Here is a 19,507-nt window from a genome sequence, read left to right as displayed (position 1 = left end):
TGAGCTGGGACTTGAAAGATGAATAGGAGTTTGCCAGGTAAGAAGAAAAAGGCATTCTATTTATAGAGATGGGAATGGCTATAGCTGGAATCATATGGGAGGAAGTGGTACAATAGGAGGCAAAATAAAAAGAGCCATCAGTGCTAAACACAGGCAGCTTCAAACCCTGTACAACCAAACTTATAACAAGTATAATAAAGTAACAGATATAATCTCTCAATTCTAGAAGTGATAATAATTGATTTGCCTCTAAAGTTAGGAATCCACTCTCATCATACTTACTGTGATTAGTGTTTAGTAGCTCACTTACATATAAAGATACCAAAGACAAAAACTTTAATACCATCTTCTGTGAATCACATTCATTTCTGTATTATAATACTTAATTTTCCTGGCATATAGAGAAGCATTCACTTCTCAAATGATATCAGATAAAAATCCCTAAGTAAGATTTAAAAATGTGCTATTCAAAAAGCACCAGCACAGGCAGATAATGAAATCCTCTATCTAGTATCTAATGTCCTTTTATAAACTTATAGGAAGAGGTAGATTAAGTCTACCAATAGTTCCTCTGTAGAAATTCTATCAAAATTAAATCATAATACACAGAACTAAATGCATAATCAAGTCAGTTTCATTACAATAAAATATATTGTTTTGCTAAATATTAGCTAAAAATAAATATTTTTATTTTTATATTTATATTTTTATATTTTATATTAAAATAAATAAATAAATATTGCTAAAAATAAATCCTGAAAACAAGTGAACTGCCAAGTATCATTTGCTTGTGCAACAACTGGTGTTTCACCACCACTAAAAATAAAAATATACTGAGGTTATCCTAACACATCCTTTTAAAAGTATCTAGAAAACATTTTTCACATCTTTGTCCTAAATCTACTTCACTGAATAAAAGTAATCAGAACCCAATTAACAAAGGTGAACCGAAAGGTTAAGGATTGGCAACTACTAAGGAAGACGGCACTAAGCTTTCTATTGGCAATTATTCATACCTTGTCCCTGAGAAGGCTGCCACTGCTTCTTTCAGTTCAGCCCACATACACAGCCCTTAAAAGATGGGTCAGCTTCTGCTATAACAAAACACTCCTGGACAGCCACATGTAATGAAATAGTAACAGTAACATAACTATAATAAACCAAATTAATATGTCATTAGCAACTTAAAAGAAGGGTAAGCACCCATGATAGAACTGCATAACAAAAGTCCAAGAGAAAGTGTTGGAGGCATCAGCCTAAGTCTAATTAATGGCAGCTAAAAGAAATTAGGACAGAACTCCTCCTTACAGGTTAATACAAGTGAAAATTAAAAGGAATGTTGTTTTTTTCAGAGAAGTTTGTGGTAATATCCCAATCTGGTTTTAAACTAAAATTTAACATAGATGGTACGTCCCACCCCTACCACCACCAAACAGTACTGCAGTACCACCAAGTGGCAGAAGGACATACTACAAGTCCAGGACTGCTAGTTGAATACTTTCATTACTCAAAATGGCAACTCCTATGAACTAAACTCTGTCTCACCAAAACTCATGTTGAAGGCCTAACACTCAATGCGACTGTATTTGGAGAGAGGGCCTGTGAGGAGGTGATAAAGGTAAAATGAGATCATAAGGTTGGAGGCCTAATTCAATAGGGCTCATGCCCTTGTATGAAGAGGAAGGGACATGGCACACTCCCTGCACTCACAAAGGCACCCAGGAAAGACCACATAAGCACACAGTGAGAAAGCAGTCCCTGCAAGCCAGGATGAGAGCCCTCACCAGGAACCTTATCAGCAGGCACCTTGATCTTGGGACTTCTCAGCCTCTAGAACTGGGAGGGATAAATTTCTGTTGTTTAAGCCACTCAGACTGTGGTATTTCATTATGTCTGCCTGACTGAACTAATAAAGCAATGCTCAACTTTAATCCTAAAACTTTTCTCTCTTTATAACAGAGGTAATCATCTAAAAATCAGATAGAAAAGTCAAATTCCCATCCCAAAATGTACAAAAATTAAAGGCAAGTTTTCTTCTGACAAGTTCCTTTATCAGCTAAAAGAGGATGTTTCTTAGATCAGAAAAGTTAGAAGGATTAATTCTTATTATCAAAAGGAAAAAATCTTTCCCTGAAATTAAGAGAATACGGTTCCTAAGAATATCTGTGCTCTCCTCAGATCAAGACAAAAACTCTAAAACGGGGGGGGGGGGGGGGGGGGAATCATGATTCAAATCAGAAAGGTAAATATTAGAAAATACATATACTTAAAAACCACAAATTCCTTCCGTTTTCTTCTATGCGTTTAGAAATAACCATTTACAGTATTCCTTGACTGCCTATACTATAGTAGTCAGGAGCACAGACTCCGGAACCAACCACTGGGGTTCTGTCTCCCTGTTCTGCTGCTCACTGTGAGACCTTGGCATGTTACCAAACTGCTGTTTCAGTTCCTCTCCTATAAAGTGGAGATGATCATCTCCCATAATGGCTGTATTCCTCCCCACAAGATTCTCTATAGCATCCTGTCATCTACACTCCATTCTCCCACTAACCCTGCCCTAATAAATTTTATTTACTTTCTTACAAACTACGGTGATCTATAATCATTACTGAAATTAGCACCACATGAATCGGACAATCCTTTACCTTAGTATCCCAGAGCAGAAAACAAACAAATAAGATAAACTCAAGTGAAAACTGGGTGCCTCAGCTCACAGGTTAACTGCCTCTGCCCCTCTCTCCCATCCCCTCCACCAATGCTTTATTTCTGTATCATCCTCTTCATAATATAGCGTATAAAACTGGTCAGAAGAAAGGTTCTAGTGGTATATGTAGATAATCCCTTGGGCATGGGATACTTCTCTTCAGTTTTGCAAGTTTAAATATCTGATTTCCTCCAAGTTCCCTCAAAAAGATCCAATTACAGAGACTGGACTAAATTTGATCTCACCAAATTTAGTCCAAATTTAGCCTGTTTCCTAGTTAACGTAGTGTCTTTTCTAGACCCAGACAATTGTTTTATTGCTATAGGACTAATCTAACTCTATGTACAGAACTACATATCAATTCCTCTAAGTAGGATGCTATGATTTCTATTTTGTCCTTCCTTTTGAGCAAGAGAACCACAAAGTTTGAGGACATAAAAGGGAGACTTTACAACTGCTCCATTTCATCTCCTATCATATACAGAAAGGAAAGGGAAAGCTTAGAATATGTGTCAATTTCTCACCTACTACCTAGACAGCTTTCAATTTTAAGAGGTGTGCATAAACAAACCTTCACTTACCTGAATAAAATGGCTTTGTCTACAAGCTGTTCAAAACACTTAGATAAGCTGTTGCATACTAAATTTAAAATGCAGCACTTTTAATCATTTTTTAAATCCTACTCCAAAGTAAATAACCACTAATGGTTTTTCTGTGTTAAATAACTATTAGTAGTTTATAAGAATTTTAATTACTATTGCTCACTAATAATTACATCCAAACTTAAACCAAGTGGTGAACACTGCTGCAGGAAAACAATGAGTCATAAATAATAAATAAATAAATAAATAAAGGCAACAGATCCAAATGAGATATGCCACAAAATCCATATTGCCCTCTCAAAAATATCTCAAAGTTAACCACTAACACCTTAGATTTTAAAAATACTTCTAGTTATGAACCCTTTAAGTAACTCTTCTTAACAAATGTGTATCTCACAGAGAAATTAAGTGACTTACCTAAAGTCTCTAGGCTACTGACTAACCTATATGAGAACTATAATGGAACAAAAATCTTTCAACTCCTAGACTAGTTTTCTTTCCATTGTATTATGCTTCTTTATAGCTCAACATCTCAAATTTCAAGGATAAGATGTAATATGGTAAGTGACGAAGAACTGATAAATAATACAGTCCACAATGTATCACAGGTACTACATACTTAATGCCAAGCAAATGTCTAGACAATAACTTATTAAAGTTCTGAGACTATTACAGGGTAGAGCTCACTGATTAAATTTTTTAAATAAATGGAATTTTAATTAAGAATGAGCTTTAGTTGGGCGCCTCGGTGGCTCAGTCGGTTAAGCGACTGCCTTCGGCTCAGGTCATGATCCTGGAATCCCAGGATCGAGTCCCACATCGGGCTCCCTGCTCGGTGGGGAGTCTGCTTCTCCCTCTGACCCTCTCTCCTCTCATGCTCTCTCTCAAATAAATAAATAAAATATTAAAAAAAAAAAAGAACGAGCTTTAGAAATTATCCACTCTACAGAATGGCTAGAATCAAAAACACAAGAAATAACCGTGCTGGTGAGGATGTGGAGAAAGAAACCCCAATGCATCTGCTGGTGGGAATGCAAACTGGTGCCACCATTGTGCAAAACAGTATGGAGGTTCCTTAAAAAATTAAAAATAATAATACCACATGATCCAGTAATTTCACTACTAGGTATTTATCCAAAGAATACAAAAACACTAATCTGAAAAGCTTTATGCACCCCTATGTTTATTACAGCACTATTTACAACAGCCAAGATATGGAAGCAACCCCAGCATCCACTGACAGATGACTGAATAAAGATATGGTGTGTACACACACACACACACACACACACACACACACACACACACACACAGGACACACACAGGAATATTACTCAGCCATAAAAAAGAATGAGATCTTGCCATTTGCAAGAACATGGATAGGATCCAGAAGGTATCATGTTAGTTGAAATAAGTCAGACAGAGAAAGACATTACCATATGATTTCACTTATATGTGGAATCTAAAAAACAAAACAAACAAAAAGCAGAAACAGAGCCATAAATAGAGAACTGATGATTGCCACAGGGGAGGGGGTTAGGTTGCCACAGGAGATGGTTGCCACAGGGGAGGGGGCAAAATGGATGAAGAGGAGTGGGAAGTACAGACTTCCAATTATGGAATGAATAACTCACAGGGATGAAAGGTAGAGTATAGGTAATATAGCCAGTGGTATTTTAATAACAGTGTATGAACTCAGGTCCTGGATACAGAACTAGTAGGTGGCAATCCTTCAGGGAAAAAAGATATTTTGAGCTGGGTCTAGGTAGGATTTGAATAGGCAGGAAGAAGAGAGAACTTTCCAGTTAGGGAAATAATATAAGCAAAGTTTAGAGGCTGAAACAAAGCAGTCAAATTCAGAGACAGAGAATAAATTCTCTTGACTGAGAATAAAGGCAAATAAATTTAGGGAGAGCTAAATTTTGCGTTGGGGATAAGGGAGGGAGTTTCAATACTTAAAAAAATTACACTTCATCTTATAGGCAAGAGGAAGCTAGAGAAGGTTCTGAGCAACAAATGTAAATTTCTTAGAAAAGCCCAAATTGTGTACTTGTCTGGAAGCCAAGACTATAAACATAAAACATGCACTGTAATTGCCAAAATGTTTTACCAATTACAAATCCAATTCTTAAAAAAAAAAAAGGTAGAGAATATATCATCAAAATAGAAAGGAGTTAGAGAAAACAATTAAAAATGGGCAAAAAAGAAAATAGAAACAAACTAAGGGAAGAATGATAGAGAGATATGGACAAAAGAATCACTATAAAAGATAAGTTATTTCATGCAGTCAAGTTTTAGAAAGGATTAGATGGTCCAAACAATAAATCTCCATGGCTAAAAAAGCACACTCAAAGCATAATCACCGAATGTTACTAGGTTTCAAACTGCAGTAACTCACCTCTCTAGCAGCACAATCATGAGGAGCTTCTTCTTTATTTACTTTTCCTTTTGGAAATCCCCAGCCTGATTTTGCTAGATACCCCTGAACCAGTAGTACCTATAAAAACGAGCAGAGGTAAAAATAAAACTTGCCCTCCTTTCCCACATTCCTTTCTAAAAGTCAAAGGTGTCTTTCTCCTTACTTCAAGTAACTGTCATCACCAATAATTTTATACATTACTTGGTTTTAATATCTTCCAAGAGTCTGACTATTTACTACTAGTGTGGAGAAAGGCATTCTGACCATTTTAAAGTACTTCTTCAACAATTAAATGACTTTTTTTTGCAATAAGTCATAAAGTATAAAATAGTAAGACCCAGAATGCAGACAAAATATGCAAAATTTGGCCTTTTAGCAATAGAAAAGTCTATTTTAAAACCTCAGTTCAAAACAAAATAACACAAAGATTTTACTAATAAGATGAAAACAGCTGATCATTGCACTAAAAATCTTTTATTACACTCACATTTTCAAGTGTCTCATCAAGAATAATTGCACCATAGGTTGGTACTCCCATTTTATATTCCTTCCATTCATCCAAAATTTTTTCCACATCTTCACCTTGAGGCAGCAAAAATGGACAATGACTGAAGAGTATACATAGTGTTAAGGAAGCTCTTTTCTCTCTAAATACAGCTTGAGTACTTATTATATACAGATAGAAACCTATTTAAATCAACTATGAATTTTGTATTAAATTACTCAAATCTTCACCTAAGTTCTTCCTTATTTTTTTCCACATTTGTTTTCTCCTGAACAAGCCATTGTTAACTCTCTCCCGAAAATAAATAAAATCTTAAAAAAAAAAATTAGAGAAAGATAAATCTGGGCATTAAGGAAAGAATAGCTTCTTTCAAAAGAAACTGGGCATGACCCCTCCCATACTGGGCAGTGTAAAAACTTAATTTTAAGTAAATAAAACCTAAACCTATAAAGTATATGCTCAGGCTTCCAGTTCTCCATGTTATCAAATGCCTCATCACTACAACACTATTAATTATGGAAAAATATGGGAAAAATTATAATTTATGAGTATTTCTCAAACCAAGGACATATTCTTAAGGGTCCTCAAGTCCTCTATGAAAACATATATTCTGTGTTTTTATTTTGATGTTAACCTAAAAACATGTAATATGAGCATATTTTCAATCATTTGGATGATCACATGTATCAAGTACTACAACTTGATTTCAGAGACCATACTGATACTAGTACTACTTTAGCTGCTGTGGGCTACCAAAAACAGAAGAAAGCTAATACACAAATGATGCATTAGGGTCAAATGATATCCCAGCACAATGTAAAAAAGATTTCTTAACAGATGTAGAAAAGAAGGTGGTGCAAAACATCAAAATATCCTCAAAGCAGCATTATATTCACGTTGTGACTGGCAGCTAGTTGGTTTAAAAAAAAACATATTTTAAGTTCTATAAGCTTTGTATTTAAAATTTTATTTTGGTTTTATATTTGTAGTAAAAACTACAGAGGCCTTCAGAGAGCCCAAAGAAGTCAACCATCTACAACACTGTAATTAAGACAGGCACTAGGTTAACCTCAATATAATTAATATAATCTCAATATAATTAATATAATCTCAATATAATGCTTTCAATTGGGGAAGGGAGAAAAAAGGAATAAAGTTTGGATACAACATCAACCATTCCACGAAGCCCTACAATTCTATACAGGCTTGCTAACATTGTGGAAAGGTACTTCCCATTAATAGTCTGGCTTTAAATGTTTACTAAAGGGGCGCCTGGGTGGCTCAGCTGTTGGGCATCTGCCTTTGGCTCGGGTCATGATCCCAGGGTCCTGGGATCGAGCCCCGCATCATCGGGCTCCCTGCTCAGCGGGGAGCCTGCTTCTCCCTCTCTCACTCCCCCTGCTTGTGTTCCCTCTCTTGCTGTGTCTCTGTCAAATAAATAAAATCTTTAAAACAAAAAATTTGTACTAAAACCCCTTATGTGTTTTACAGTCATCACAGGATTTTGTGAATCTACATATAAATTTTAAATAAATGTTTATTTCTTTCATTAAAAGCTTTACCAGGGGTGCCTGGGTGGCTCAGTCGTTAAACATCTGCCTTGGATCGAGCCCCGCATCGGGCTCCCTGCTTGGTAGGAAGCCTGCTTCTCCTTCTCCCACTCCCCCTGCTTGTGTTCCCTCTCGCTGTCTGTCTCTTTTGTCAAATAAATAAATAAACAAATCTTAAAAAAAAAAAAAAAAAACTTTACCAGAGGAAAACATAAAAATACACCAGGAGCAGAGATAACTCCTAACAGTTCAGAGAGTAGGATACTTATCCAGTTCTTCCTCTCTTTTACCTACAGTGTTCCTAATAATCTCAAGGTACATCACTGTCTCCACAAGCAGTGGAGAAAGATTTAACAAGAGAAATTATAAATGAACTGACTTAATTTTGGAAATCATTTACATTCTTCATTTTCCCATTATTTCTACCCGAAAACCACCACAAAATGAGTTGACTGAACCATCCAACTACAGTTCAAGATATACTTGGAATTAACACTGAAAAGAACCTGTTAAATATTTGCTCAAGGGGACGCCTGTGTGGCTTGGTCAGTTAAGCATCTGCCTTCGGCTTCGGTGATAATCCCAGGGTCCTGGGATGGAGTCCTGCAGCAGGCCCCTTGCTCAGTGGTGAACCTGCATCTCCCAATGCCTGCCTCTCTCTCTCTGACAAATAAATAAATAAAATCTTAAAAAAAAACAACAAAAAATAAACCTGCTCAAGTCCATACAATTAGCAAGTAACAGAAGCCAGTCCAACATGATATCAATTTCCCCAATGACAACTTTTCAATTATCCTCTATACTTAATAGTACATAAAAGTAATTCAATTCAGGGGTGCCTGGGTGGCTCACTCTGAGTGTCTGCCTTCAGCTCAGGTCATGATCCTGGGGTCCTGGGCTAGAGCCCCCTCCTTTGGCTCTATGCTCAGTGGGGAGCCGGCTTCTCCCTCTGCCCCTCCCCCCTGTTCGTGCTCTCTCTCTCTCTCTCTCTCTCTCTCTGATAAACAAAATCTTTAAAAAAAAAAAAGGTAATTCAACTCAAACATGGGAATGGAAACTTTTTAAATATCATTTTTATTTAATGAGATAGGTATTTAATTCAAAAAATTCTTTAAGATGCACTAATGTTATCATTTCTAATTTTTACTAAAATTCTTGACTATTGTATTTTCTTAAACCCCAAATTATTTTGAGTCTTGAATCTGAGTTACTAGGCTTTTACACAGTACAGTTGACACTTGAACAATACGGGTTTGAATTGCATGGGTTCACTTATATGCAGATTTTTTTTCAGTAAGTACAGTACAAAACTGTAAATATATTTCTCATGGTTTTAATAACATTTTCTTTTCTCTAGCTTACTTTATTGTGAGAATACAGTATGTAATACATGTCACGTGCAAAATAGGAGTTAATCAACTATTTTATTGGTAAGACTCCTAGTCAACAGTAGACTATTAGCAGTTAAGTTTTGGGGAGTCAAAAGTTATACACACTTTTTACTACAAAGAAGGTCAGGACCCCTAACCCCCATATTGTTTGAGGGTCAACCGTAGTTCTAAAAGATAGGTTACACTTAGATAAAGAAAGAATTTGAAGCACATGTCCACTTGTACTATATACATTCTTTAAAAAAAAATCCAGTATTTTTTTTTTACCTTCTCTTTTTATACTGACATTTTTGTATAAACATGAAAAATCTACTCTAGGCATAAACAATCATTTAGACAGTAATCTCCCTCCAAAGTCCTACCATTATCTTGGATGATACGAACTTCCTCATGGACACCTCATCTCAAGCTCTAGTCTCAGTTCCTTGTCCTGTCCATTCCCACTTCTCAGACCAATTCCCACAGCAACATTCTAGACCTTGCTATCACTGTAACTATTCCAGCCGTTTGGTCGGAAACAAAACATCATGACCATAATCTTCTACTGCATTCTTCTAATTACCCTGTACCACGACTCTACACCAATCTTTGTACTCCTTTCTCTGCATTAACACCCTGCTAATTTTTTTTCTTCCCTAAACAATATGGCCCACCACTTTAATCAACCTCTTAGCAATATCCAAAATTCCTTTGCCCCATTGTTCTCTGAAGATAGCTCCCTAGCAAAACTTCAACCCAGTATGCCCAGTTCTATACCCACCTTCCGGAGTACTGAAAACAAATCACAAGACTACACACAACTTACAAAAAAAGAAAATTCTTAACAGAAAAGATCCACAATTTGCCCAAGCTTCCATGGCAAGGAAATGGCAAAGATGGGATGCTAATCCAAGGAATGTGGCTCCAGAACTCATGCTATTAACTTTTACTCTATGCCCTTCAGTACCCTATCATAACTTACCATACTGCACTAACAATTTCTTTTCATCTTCTTGAAGATAGGGACCAAATCCACACTGTTCACTACATAATGCCTGGCATCAAGTAAGCACTCACTTATTTAATGAAATCACATCAGCAATAAAAGTTTTTTCTCCGTACAACTGAAATTAAACATAACTAAAACAAAAGTTTATTTTTTTAATAGCAAGGGAAGTTTAAAATTCATATGCATACACACACAAAATTTTATCCAGAACCCCAAACTATGTAAAGTTGCTATGGTAGAAGGCTAGGTCTGTGCAAAAGAGATCAAAGAGGATCTGCCTGTTTTGATCATGTTTCTATACCTAAATTAGAGCTTCTTAAAAGCCAAGTCGTCCATGATTTCTCCACAGAAATCTATGACCAAGACTTTAACAAAGAAAATGTTCAACAGAACTTCTATTCCCCGATTCCTCATTTACTTCTTCATATTTAATCAAACAACTTGATCATTTCTGCCACTGATATTTCTCTTCAGTCTTTTCTTTGTAGTCCCTCTACTATGGTTTAGGACCTTATTGCTACGACCTCAAGTAATTTGACAGCCCATCCTATGGTTTAACCTATTCAAGTAAGTCTTCTTGAATATTATTTTCAAATGATTTGCATAATATTCCTTAGCCTTGCTCAAAAATGTTTTATGGCTAACAGTTATCTAGAACAGTGTTTCGGTCCATTTTTTACAATGACCTGGGTGGGGGAGGGGGGGTCCTTATTTCATGGAGCTCAAGGAAAATTATAGAGAGCTGAGTATAAGGGTATTCATTCTTATTCCAATTCTAGCAGAGTACAGTGAATTTGTGGGTATAATTCCTTTTGAATACATGATTCATAGTTAAAAACAATGACCTACAGGATAAAAATCACTTTGGCTCAAGATTTAAGAACCCACAAATCCCCTCTATATACCTGCCGTCTCTACTTCCTACTGTATCCCCGTAAGAACTGTCTGTTCAATACAGACTAATTTATTTCCCAAGATATCCCTTATCTTTTCCAACTCTCTAATTTTGCTCAATCCTTTTCTTTATGTGGAACATACTCTCCACTCCTGTCTCTTTATAAAATCCTGTATTCCCTTACAAATATAGCTTTTCCTAAAAAAAAAACCTTCTAAATTCTAAAAACATTTAATACTAGAATTATTAGCAATTCATTGATTTTTTTGCCTTGTGACATAGTTTCTTTTATAATCTTAAAATTTTGGGGGCACCTGGGTGGCTCAGTCGTTGAGTGTCCAACTCTTGATTTTTAGCTCAGGTCATGGGATCCAGCCAGAGTCGAGCCCCGTGTCAGGCTCTGCACTCAGCAGGGAGTCTGCTTAAGATTTTCCCCCCTCTCCTTCTTCCCCTCCCCTCACTCATGCACACTAATAAATCTTTAAAAATAATTATAATAATAATCTTAAATTTCCAAGTGTATCCTTTATAACTGACAAGCTTCTGTCTTATTTGTAAAGAGTAAAAAAAACTTCAAGCAAAGACTTCTTTGTATTTGCCACAAAACTAAAAACACTGCTTTTAACATATGAAGTATTCAATAATTTAAGAATTTCTATCCCAGAAAGGTAGTGATCTGATTAAAGATCATCTGATTAAATGGAACAGCAAGAAGAAAGTAAAAATAACAGATCAGTTCTAGAAATAGGCTAGTTATTTCTGAAAGAGAAAATAAAATTTAATTCTGATTATCAGTGCACATTCAAGGGGTCCTCTACATAAAAATAAAAATAGTATTAAGTTCTGCCTACTACTTATATATGACAATCTTTAAAAATCAAGTATGTTTACCTAATAAGTTTTAAATCTCAAAGATGATGAAAAGGAAATCTGTGCTAAAATATTTTATTAGCAATAATGAAAGACAGTCATTATAATTATAAAAAGGATATCAGCTTTAGCAAAGTCTCTTATCCCACACTGAGGTAATCCTGGTGTGTTCTGCATGTAGAAATCCAAGTAAAACCAATGGGCAAGTTCAATCTGAAAACACACTCGGATAGCATTGTCTCTTTCCTCGCTGGGAATATGCAAAATAAATCGGCTGTCAAAAACAAAAAACATGTTAAAATTACATTTACAAATGGTAATGATTTTAACCTACTTAACTGCTTCACCCCTGACCCACCAACATAAAAAAGGAACCAAGAGCAGAGCTGATCAAGGAAGGAAAATTTGGGGAAAATTACTAGAGGAAGAGGAGTCTGGAAGGCAGCTATGCTCACCACTACGGCACCAATGCTGCACAGGGAAGAGGAGGCTGGGAAAACAGTTTACCACAGTTATCTCCCCTATAATCGAACTTTTTTTAAGAGGCCTTCTAAGAATATATACAAATACATTCATTCAAACAGGAAAGATGTTAGCTGCTTAATCTCCACATTTAGAGTATTACAAAGAGACATTAAAGAAATCAACTATTCATTAATAGACTAGACTTCTCAAATAACCTCATCTGCAGAACCTGAGTTCAAAATAAAGTATATTCACTTTTTAAAATCCTAAATTGTCTTTTCCAAGTACATCTGAAGGGAGTTGGAGAAATAGTTTATATATATAGTATAAATGTACACTATTATTTGTATGTGATTGAGATAACGAACTCCTCTTTGTGCAACAAGTCAGAATTTAAAAACCTAAGTGAACGGGATTTTCAGCACTCATTAAGCAACTACCAATTGCTTCTTCCACTGCATAGCCTTTTTTGGTAATGACTTCAAGAGACAGACTGAACTACGTAAAAGAAATCCATTGGTTTTTTATTTTAAAAAAATTAAAAATTAGTATCACCCAGCTTGATCACTCACACTATTCACTAGCAAATGTTCTTGGTGGTTTCCATGTTTCAAATCAACCTCAAAAACATGCTTTTAAATTATAAAAATGTGACATTCCAATAGGGGAATGAATATATAAATGGTAAGACAAATAGGTACAATAACATACATTTCAGTATAGAAAAACTATGGGGAAAGGGAGCTTAAACAGCACATATACTAAGAATAAAATGTGTAACATGCACAACCTCTAAGATTACTCAATGAGTTCTTTATACCCAGTGATACCAAATTCTTGGAAATGTCCTAAACTATCGTCCATATACTATATATACTTCCTTTCCCTTGTCCATCTAGCAAATTCCTAATTTGTCCTTCATGACTAACACTACTCTCTTATGTAGATACACCAGCCTCCTCTGAACAGATTTACATACTCTGACTCCCACTCTTTTAAAATTATGTGGCTTTTACTATTATTGTCCACAAACTCCTCCAAATTAGTTCATTGAGATAATGTACTCTATCTTTGTATATTTTTATTCCCATAGTCTAGCAAACTGTTTGACATATACATTGAAAGTGACATACTGATAGTCATTTATCTTTTAAATGCTTACATGGAAAGGTTCCTAGTCTGGTTAGATGAAACAAACACTCCACTCTGTCCCTCCCATAAAATGCAGCTATTTTTTTTTAAAAGATTTTATTTATTTATTTGACAGAGAGAAACACAGTGAGAACAGGAACACAAGCAGGTGGAGTGGTAAGAAGCAGGCCTCCCGCGGAGCAGGGAGCCCAATGCGGGGCTCGATCCCAGAACCCTGGGATCATGACCTGAGCCGAAGGCAGACGCTCAACCAACTGAGCCACCCAGGCGCCCCAAAATGCAGCTATTAAAACCTTAACAAAATGCATAGAGCAGCTATTTGATGACTGTGAAAAGTAAACAGTAGCAGGAAGACTGAGGAAGACAGTATTCAAAGTGAATTTACCATTTTTCCACCCTCCAGTGTCGCCTGGCTGGACTGGGGTTTGGAGGTGAGCACCAGCAGGGACAGAGAGAGCCCCAGAAGCCTTCTAGTTTTGCCTCAAGGGTCGAGAGAGGAGTCTAAGCAGATCTCCTAAGACCTGGAGATGGTGGGGAAAATTCTTCCTTTCTTTTCTCCTTTCTCCCATGCCCCAGCCCCCAAGCAACGCCATCATGCTTAGAGGTGGCTGCAACAGTGGCTTTAAAAGAGACCCGCAGAGGCTAAAACTCTAAGGGACAGGAAACTTCCTCTTGAATCTTAAGAACTGTGTGGTTCCAAGAGAGTAGGGCCAATCTCCACTGCTTTTATTCTAACCTCCAGTGGCTTGGTCTCAGTGAACATGTGAAGTGTGTGCCAGAGTGGCTCTCTGGCTACAGAACCCAAAAGGACAGACCCAAAGAGCCAATTAGTAGCAGGGAGATAGCAAAAGAGAAACAGCTCAGGAAAATGGTCCTGGGAAATTATTTATGAACTAAGGCTCAACCCCAAGCTACGCAAGTTTGGATTAGACTACGAACAACATACCACGAACATTGTGAACTGAACTCTGAGACAGACCACTGCCCGATTCTCAGAATGGCCAGTGGGTGGTAAAACAGAACAGCAATGCAAAAAAACTAACCTTCTTTTGTCTGATTTTATTTTACTTAACACATCTCTAAAATAAACTCTGGTATTTATTTTCTCAGTTTGGGGCATTATTTCCATTATGGAATTCACTCTATTCCCACTCCCATTCTACACAGCCTTTTCATCTCTCCACCCACCCAACAAAATTCTATCAGTTTTGGTTAGGTTGTCCGCTTCAGCACTACTGACATTTTGAAGCAGGTACCTACGTTGAGAGGAGCTTTCCTGTGTACTGGATGATGTCCAGCAGCAACCCTAGCCTCTACCTATTAAATGTCAACAGCACTCCCCACCAAGGTGTAACAACAAAAAGATCTCCAGACATTACCAAATGTTCCCTGAGGGGAGCAAAAATCACTCCCACTGATAACCACAGTGTTAGATCAGCATTCAGTCTTTACATTACTATGACTCTGTAAATGCAATTCACAACTAAGCCACGTGGTAAGCTAGGATTACTCTTCCTTTCCTGCACAATCCTTCGTTCTTCCCATAATTAATGTCTTATCATTGCATTTACTTTGTGTTCTCTATCATACCTGTCACTAATTCAATCTTCCACTAGTTTCCTAAATTTTTTTTCTCAGTTGTTAATTCAAACACAGTTTCATCTTGACGAATATCCTTGAGCCTTCTGATCTGTTCCAATCTGAGGTAGTTGTCATCTACACCTGATACACACCTATCATCCTATGCTATCCTTTCACCGGCATCCCATGGTTCCCTAGGCCTCTATCCTATTAGATTTCATGTTTCTTGTCCTGTCTTTCTCCTCAATTTTCTTTCTTCTTTCCTTTGAAGTATATCCTCCCAAACCTTCTGGAGGAAAAATGCAAGGGAGATAAATACAGATACATTCTGTATCTCAAATTATCTTCATCCTCATATTTAACAATTAGGCTAGATAAAAAAAATTCCAGGTTGAAAATCATTTTCCTTCATAATTTTGAAGACAGTGCTATCTCCTGCCAACCTCCAATTTTGATACTGACCAAAGCCATTCAGATTCCTTTGGCGTATTTTTTTCAGTCTGGAAGATTTCAGGTTTTTCCTTGTCCCCATTGTTCTGAAATTTCCCAGTTGTCTATTTTTTATCTACTGCACTGGCCATTCAATGGACCTTGCCTATTTGGAAACTCACACCCCTCAGTGCTAAAGGACCTCATGGACGGATCCTCAGGATTCTTTACTCTCCTCTATTTCCTACCTGATTCCTCCCCTCACCCCCACCTTCTGAGAAACATTCTCAACTTTATTTTGCAAACCATCTATTAAGATTTTTGGTTTTGCTCTCACATTTTTAATTTCCAAATGCTAGTTTTAATTGTTTAAATTATGCTTTTACAGATTCTCCTGTTATTCAATGACTGTAAAACTCTATCTCTCTAAGGAGATCAATATGGGTTTTTTTTTTCTCTACCTGCATAGTTTGATTCTTCCCAGTTGCTCTTTTTTCTTTTAGTTTTAAGCTCTACCTTTCATATTAAGAGGCCTATTCAGATGTTCACATTTAAGTGACAGACCACAAAGCTATTTAGGAAGGTTGTCAAACTATCAGGCGCCATTTATTAATTTTTTTTAAGATTTTATTTATTTATTTGCCAGAGAGAAAGAGAGCACAGCCGGGGGAGCAGCAGGCAGAGGGAGAGGTAGAAGCAGACTTCCCGCTGAGCAGGGAGCCTGATGCGGGGCTGGATCCCAGGACCTTGGGATCATGACCTGAGCCAAAGGGAGATGCTTAATCGACTGAGACACCCAGCCGTCCCTATCAGGAACCATTTAAAGTGAGTGATCAGGCTGAGCCATTTAACTGAGGAACGAACCACCAATGTCAGTATCTTTAGGTCTATCCTCATGAGTTAGTCCGATCACTGAAAGATTCTTCCCATCTTGGACCTGGAGGGTAAAGGCCAAGCTCTGCCACGTTCTAGGAGCTGAGCAAGGGAAGACGGCTGAGGGTTTTCAGTATGTTTACAGGATATATAAATTCAGTTCTGCCATTTTTCAATATGCTCTTATTCTAGAGTAGACTGACACTATTACACTAGTCTCTCATTCGGGTCTATTAGGTCCGCTAAGTCATATACAACATTCCCTTTTGGTTACCAAATTTTGTTGCTCATCTTTTCACCCATTCTTCCTTTCCTTGTGGCTTTATATATTCAAGTCTGTTTTAAACTTTACTCTTTTAGTGGAATCGATGTTTGCATACAACCTACTATATCTTTAACCAAAAATTTTCATTTCTAGTTAAGTTTCTAGACACTAACCACAACCTAAAATGTGGTAAGAAAGTACATAGGACAAAGAAATTCAATCTCATTCCCATCCAATCCAGAAAAGCCTGAAGTGAAGAAAGGTAAGCTGGAAATGGGAATAAGAAATAGGACTTTAAAGAAAGGAGAAACAGGGTGCTTGAGTGGCTCAGTCAGTTGAGCAGCTGCCTTCGGCTCAGGTCATGATCCTGGAGTCCCACATCGGGCACCCTGCTCAGTGGGGAGCCTGCTTCTCCCTCTGCCTGCTGCTCCCCCTGCTTGTGTTCTCTCTTTCGCTCACTCTATCTCAAATAAATAAATTAAATCAAAAAAAAAAAAAGAATCATGCCAGGGCACCCCCTGCACATAGCACCCCAGGAATCCCCAGCCTACACCCACCTCAGCTCCAACCACCCTGCCAGAGAACCCGTTGCACAGAACGCCCTGAGACACCCCCCCCCCCACACACACACACACTTGTGCCCAGCCTCAGCTCCAGCCATCCAGCCAGGGTGCCTCTGCATGGGCCATCCCAGGCCAGCCCACCTTGCACCTATTTCAATTTCAGAAATCCTGCCAACATACCTCTGTGCAGAGAATCTCAGACCACCCCACTCACTGCCTACTTCAGCTTCAGTGATCCTGCCAGAGTGCCTATGCATGAAGAACCCCAGGACTCCCTCTGCTTCCAGTCACTTCAGTTTCAGCTGTCCTGCCAGGGAACACTCTATGCAGAGAGCTCTGGGACCACCCTGGCCCATGCCCAATTCAGCTACAGACATCCCACCAGGGCAGTCCCAGCACAGAGTGCCCCAGGACCCCTAGCCCACGCCAGCCAAAGCTCCAGCCAGGAAAAGTCACTGGGCACATACAGTCTATAAAGAGGACAACCATACACAAGACCATTCCCCTCAGGTTTAGAAGTAGCTGTTCTACACAATTCACAGAAACACACACAGAAAGTCAAGCAAAATGAGGAGACAGGAATATGCTCCAAACAAACAGACAAAACCTCAGAGAAAGAGCTCAATGAAACAGAGATAACCAATCTACCTGACAAAGACTTCAAAGTAATAGTCATGCTCACCAGACTGGAGAGAAGAGTGGAGGAACTCAGTAAAAATTTCAACAAAGAGAGAGAACATATGGGGGGGAAAGAAACAGTTGAAGAATATAATAACTGAAATGAAAAGTACACTGGGGGAATCAACAGATTAGAAAATGCAGAAGCAGCAAGCTGGAAAACACAATGGAAAGTATCCAAGCTCAATAGTTTAAAAAAAAAAAAGAGAGAGAATAGGTTATGGGAGCTCTCGGATCAAGAGAACAAAATTTGCATTATAGGACTCCCACACCATGATTAAAATGCCAAAGATTAAAAATAAAAGAATTTTAAAAGCAGAAAGAGCAAAACACTTATGTACAAGGGAAACCCCACAAGGCTATCAGCTAATTTTTCAGCAAAAACTCTGCAGGCCAAAAAACAAGGCCTGCATATGGCATGACATATTCAAATGCTAAAAAGAAAAAAAATCCACAACCAAGAATGATCTCTCTGGCAAATTATCATTCAGAATTGAAGAAGAGATAGACAGTTACACAAAAATGAAAGGAGTTCATCACCAAAACCAGCCTTAAAGAATGCTAGAGACTTTTTTTTTAAAGATTTATTTATTTATTTGAGAGAGAGAATGAGATAGAGAGAGAGAGAGAGAGAGCATGAGAGGGGGGAGGGTCCGAGGGAGAAGCAGACTCACTGCTGAGCAGGGAGCCCGATGAGGGACTTGATCCCGGGACTCCAGGATCATGACCTGAGCCGAAGGCAGTCGCTTAACCAACTGAGCCACCCAGGAGCCCTGCTAGAGACTTCTTTAAGTGAAAAAGAAAAACCCATAACTAGAAGAAAATTATGAAAGGAAAAAATTTCATGAGTAAAAGCAAACGTACATAAGGTAGTAGAGCAATGACTTGTAAAGCTAGTATGAAAGTTGAAAGGCAAAAGTAATCAAATCAATTATATCTAAAATATTAGTTAGGGGGACTCACAAAACAAAAACACAAAATATGACAATGTATACATAAAACATGGAGGGGTGGTAAAAATGAAATTCTTTTAGAATGTGTTCAAACTTAAGTGAGCAACTTAAGTTTGCTATTTATTTAGGATATTACATATGAATCCCATGGTAACTACAAACCAAAAACCTGCAATAGATACACAAAAAATAAGAACAAACAAAACCAAGTATAACACCAAATAAAGTCCTCAATACAAGGAAAGAGCAAGAGAAGAAAGGAACAGAGAAGAACTACATAACAACTGGAAAGCAATTAACAAAATGGCAATAAATACACACCTATCAATAATTTTTTCAGATTTTTTATTTAAATTCAATTGACATATAGTGTATTATTAATTTCAGAGGCAGAGTTCAGTGATTCACCAGTCTTATATAACACCCAGTGTTCATTACATCACAAGCCCTCCTTCATGTCCATCACCCAGTTACCTCATAACCCAGCCCCCTCCCCTCCCGCAACCCTCAGTTTGTTTCCTATGATTGAGAATCTCTTATGGTTTATCTCCCTCTATGATTTCATCTTGTTTTATTTTTCCCTCCCTTCCCCTATGATCCTGTTTTGTTTCTTAAATTCCA

The 19,507-nt window shown here is 37.6% G+C and overlaps 1 protein-coding gene across 1 annotated transcript in view; it reads right to left on the bottom strand.

The window, feature by feature from the left end:
* DCP2 (decapping mRNA 2) overlaps positions 1-19,507 on the bottom strand; it is a 55,973-nt gene that overhangs the window by 25,957 nt on the left and 10,509 nt on the right. Inside the window, exons 2-4 of the mRNA XM_025866895.2 lie at positions 12,050-12,201; positions 6,216-6,343; positions 5,708-5,806 (exon numbers count right to left, since the gene is read on the bottom strand). Of these exons, the coding sequence (XP_025722680.1) occupies positions 5,708-5,806; positions 6,216-6,343; positions 12,050-12,201 (379 nt within the window). The remainder of the gene's footprint in view (positions 1-5,707; positions 5,807-6,215; positions 6,344-12,049; positions 12,202-19,507) is intronic.

The sequence above is a fragment of the Callorhinus ursinus genome, unplaced genomic scaffold, assembly GCF_003265705.2.
Source record: "Callorhinus ursinus isolate GAN/ISIS: 27379988/994484 unplaced genomic scaffold, GSC_fseal_2.0 scaffold3, whole genome shotgun sequence".
In the NCBI taxonomy this organism is placed as follows: domain Eukaryota; kingdom Metazoa; phylum Chordata; class Mammalia; order Carnivora; family Otariidae; genus Callorhinus; species Callorhinus ursinus.
This window is presented reverse-complemented; position numbering and strand designations above follow the sequence as displayed.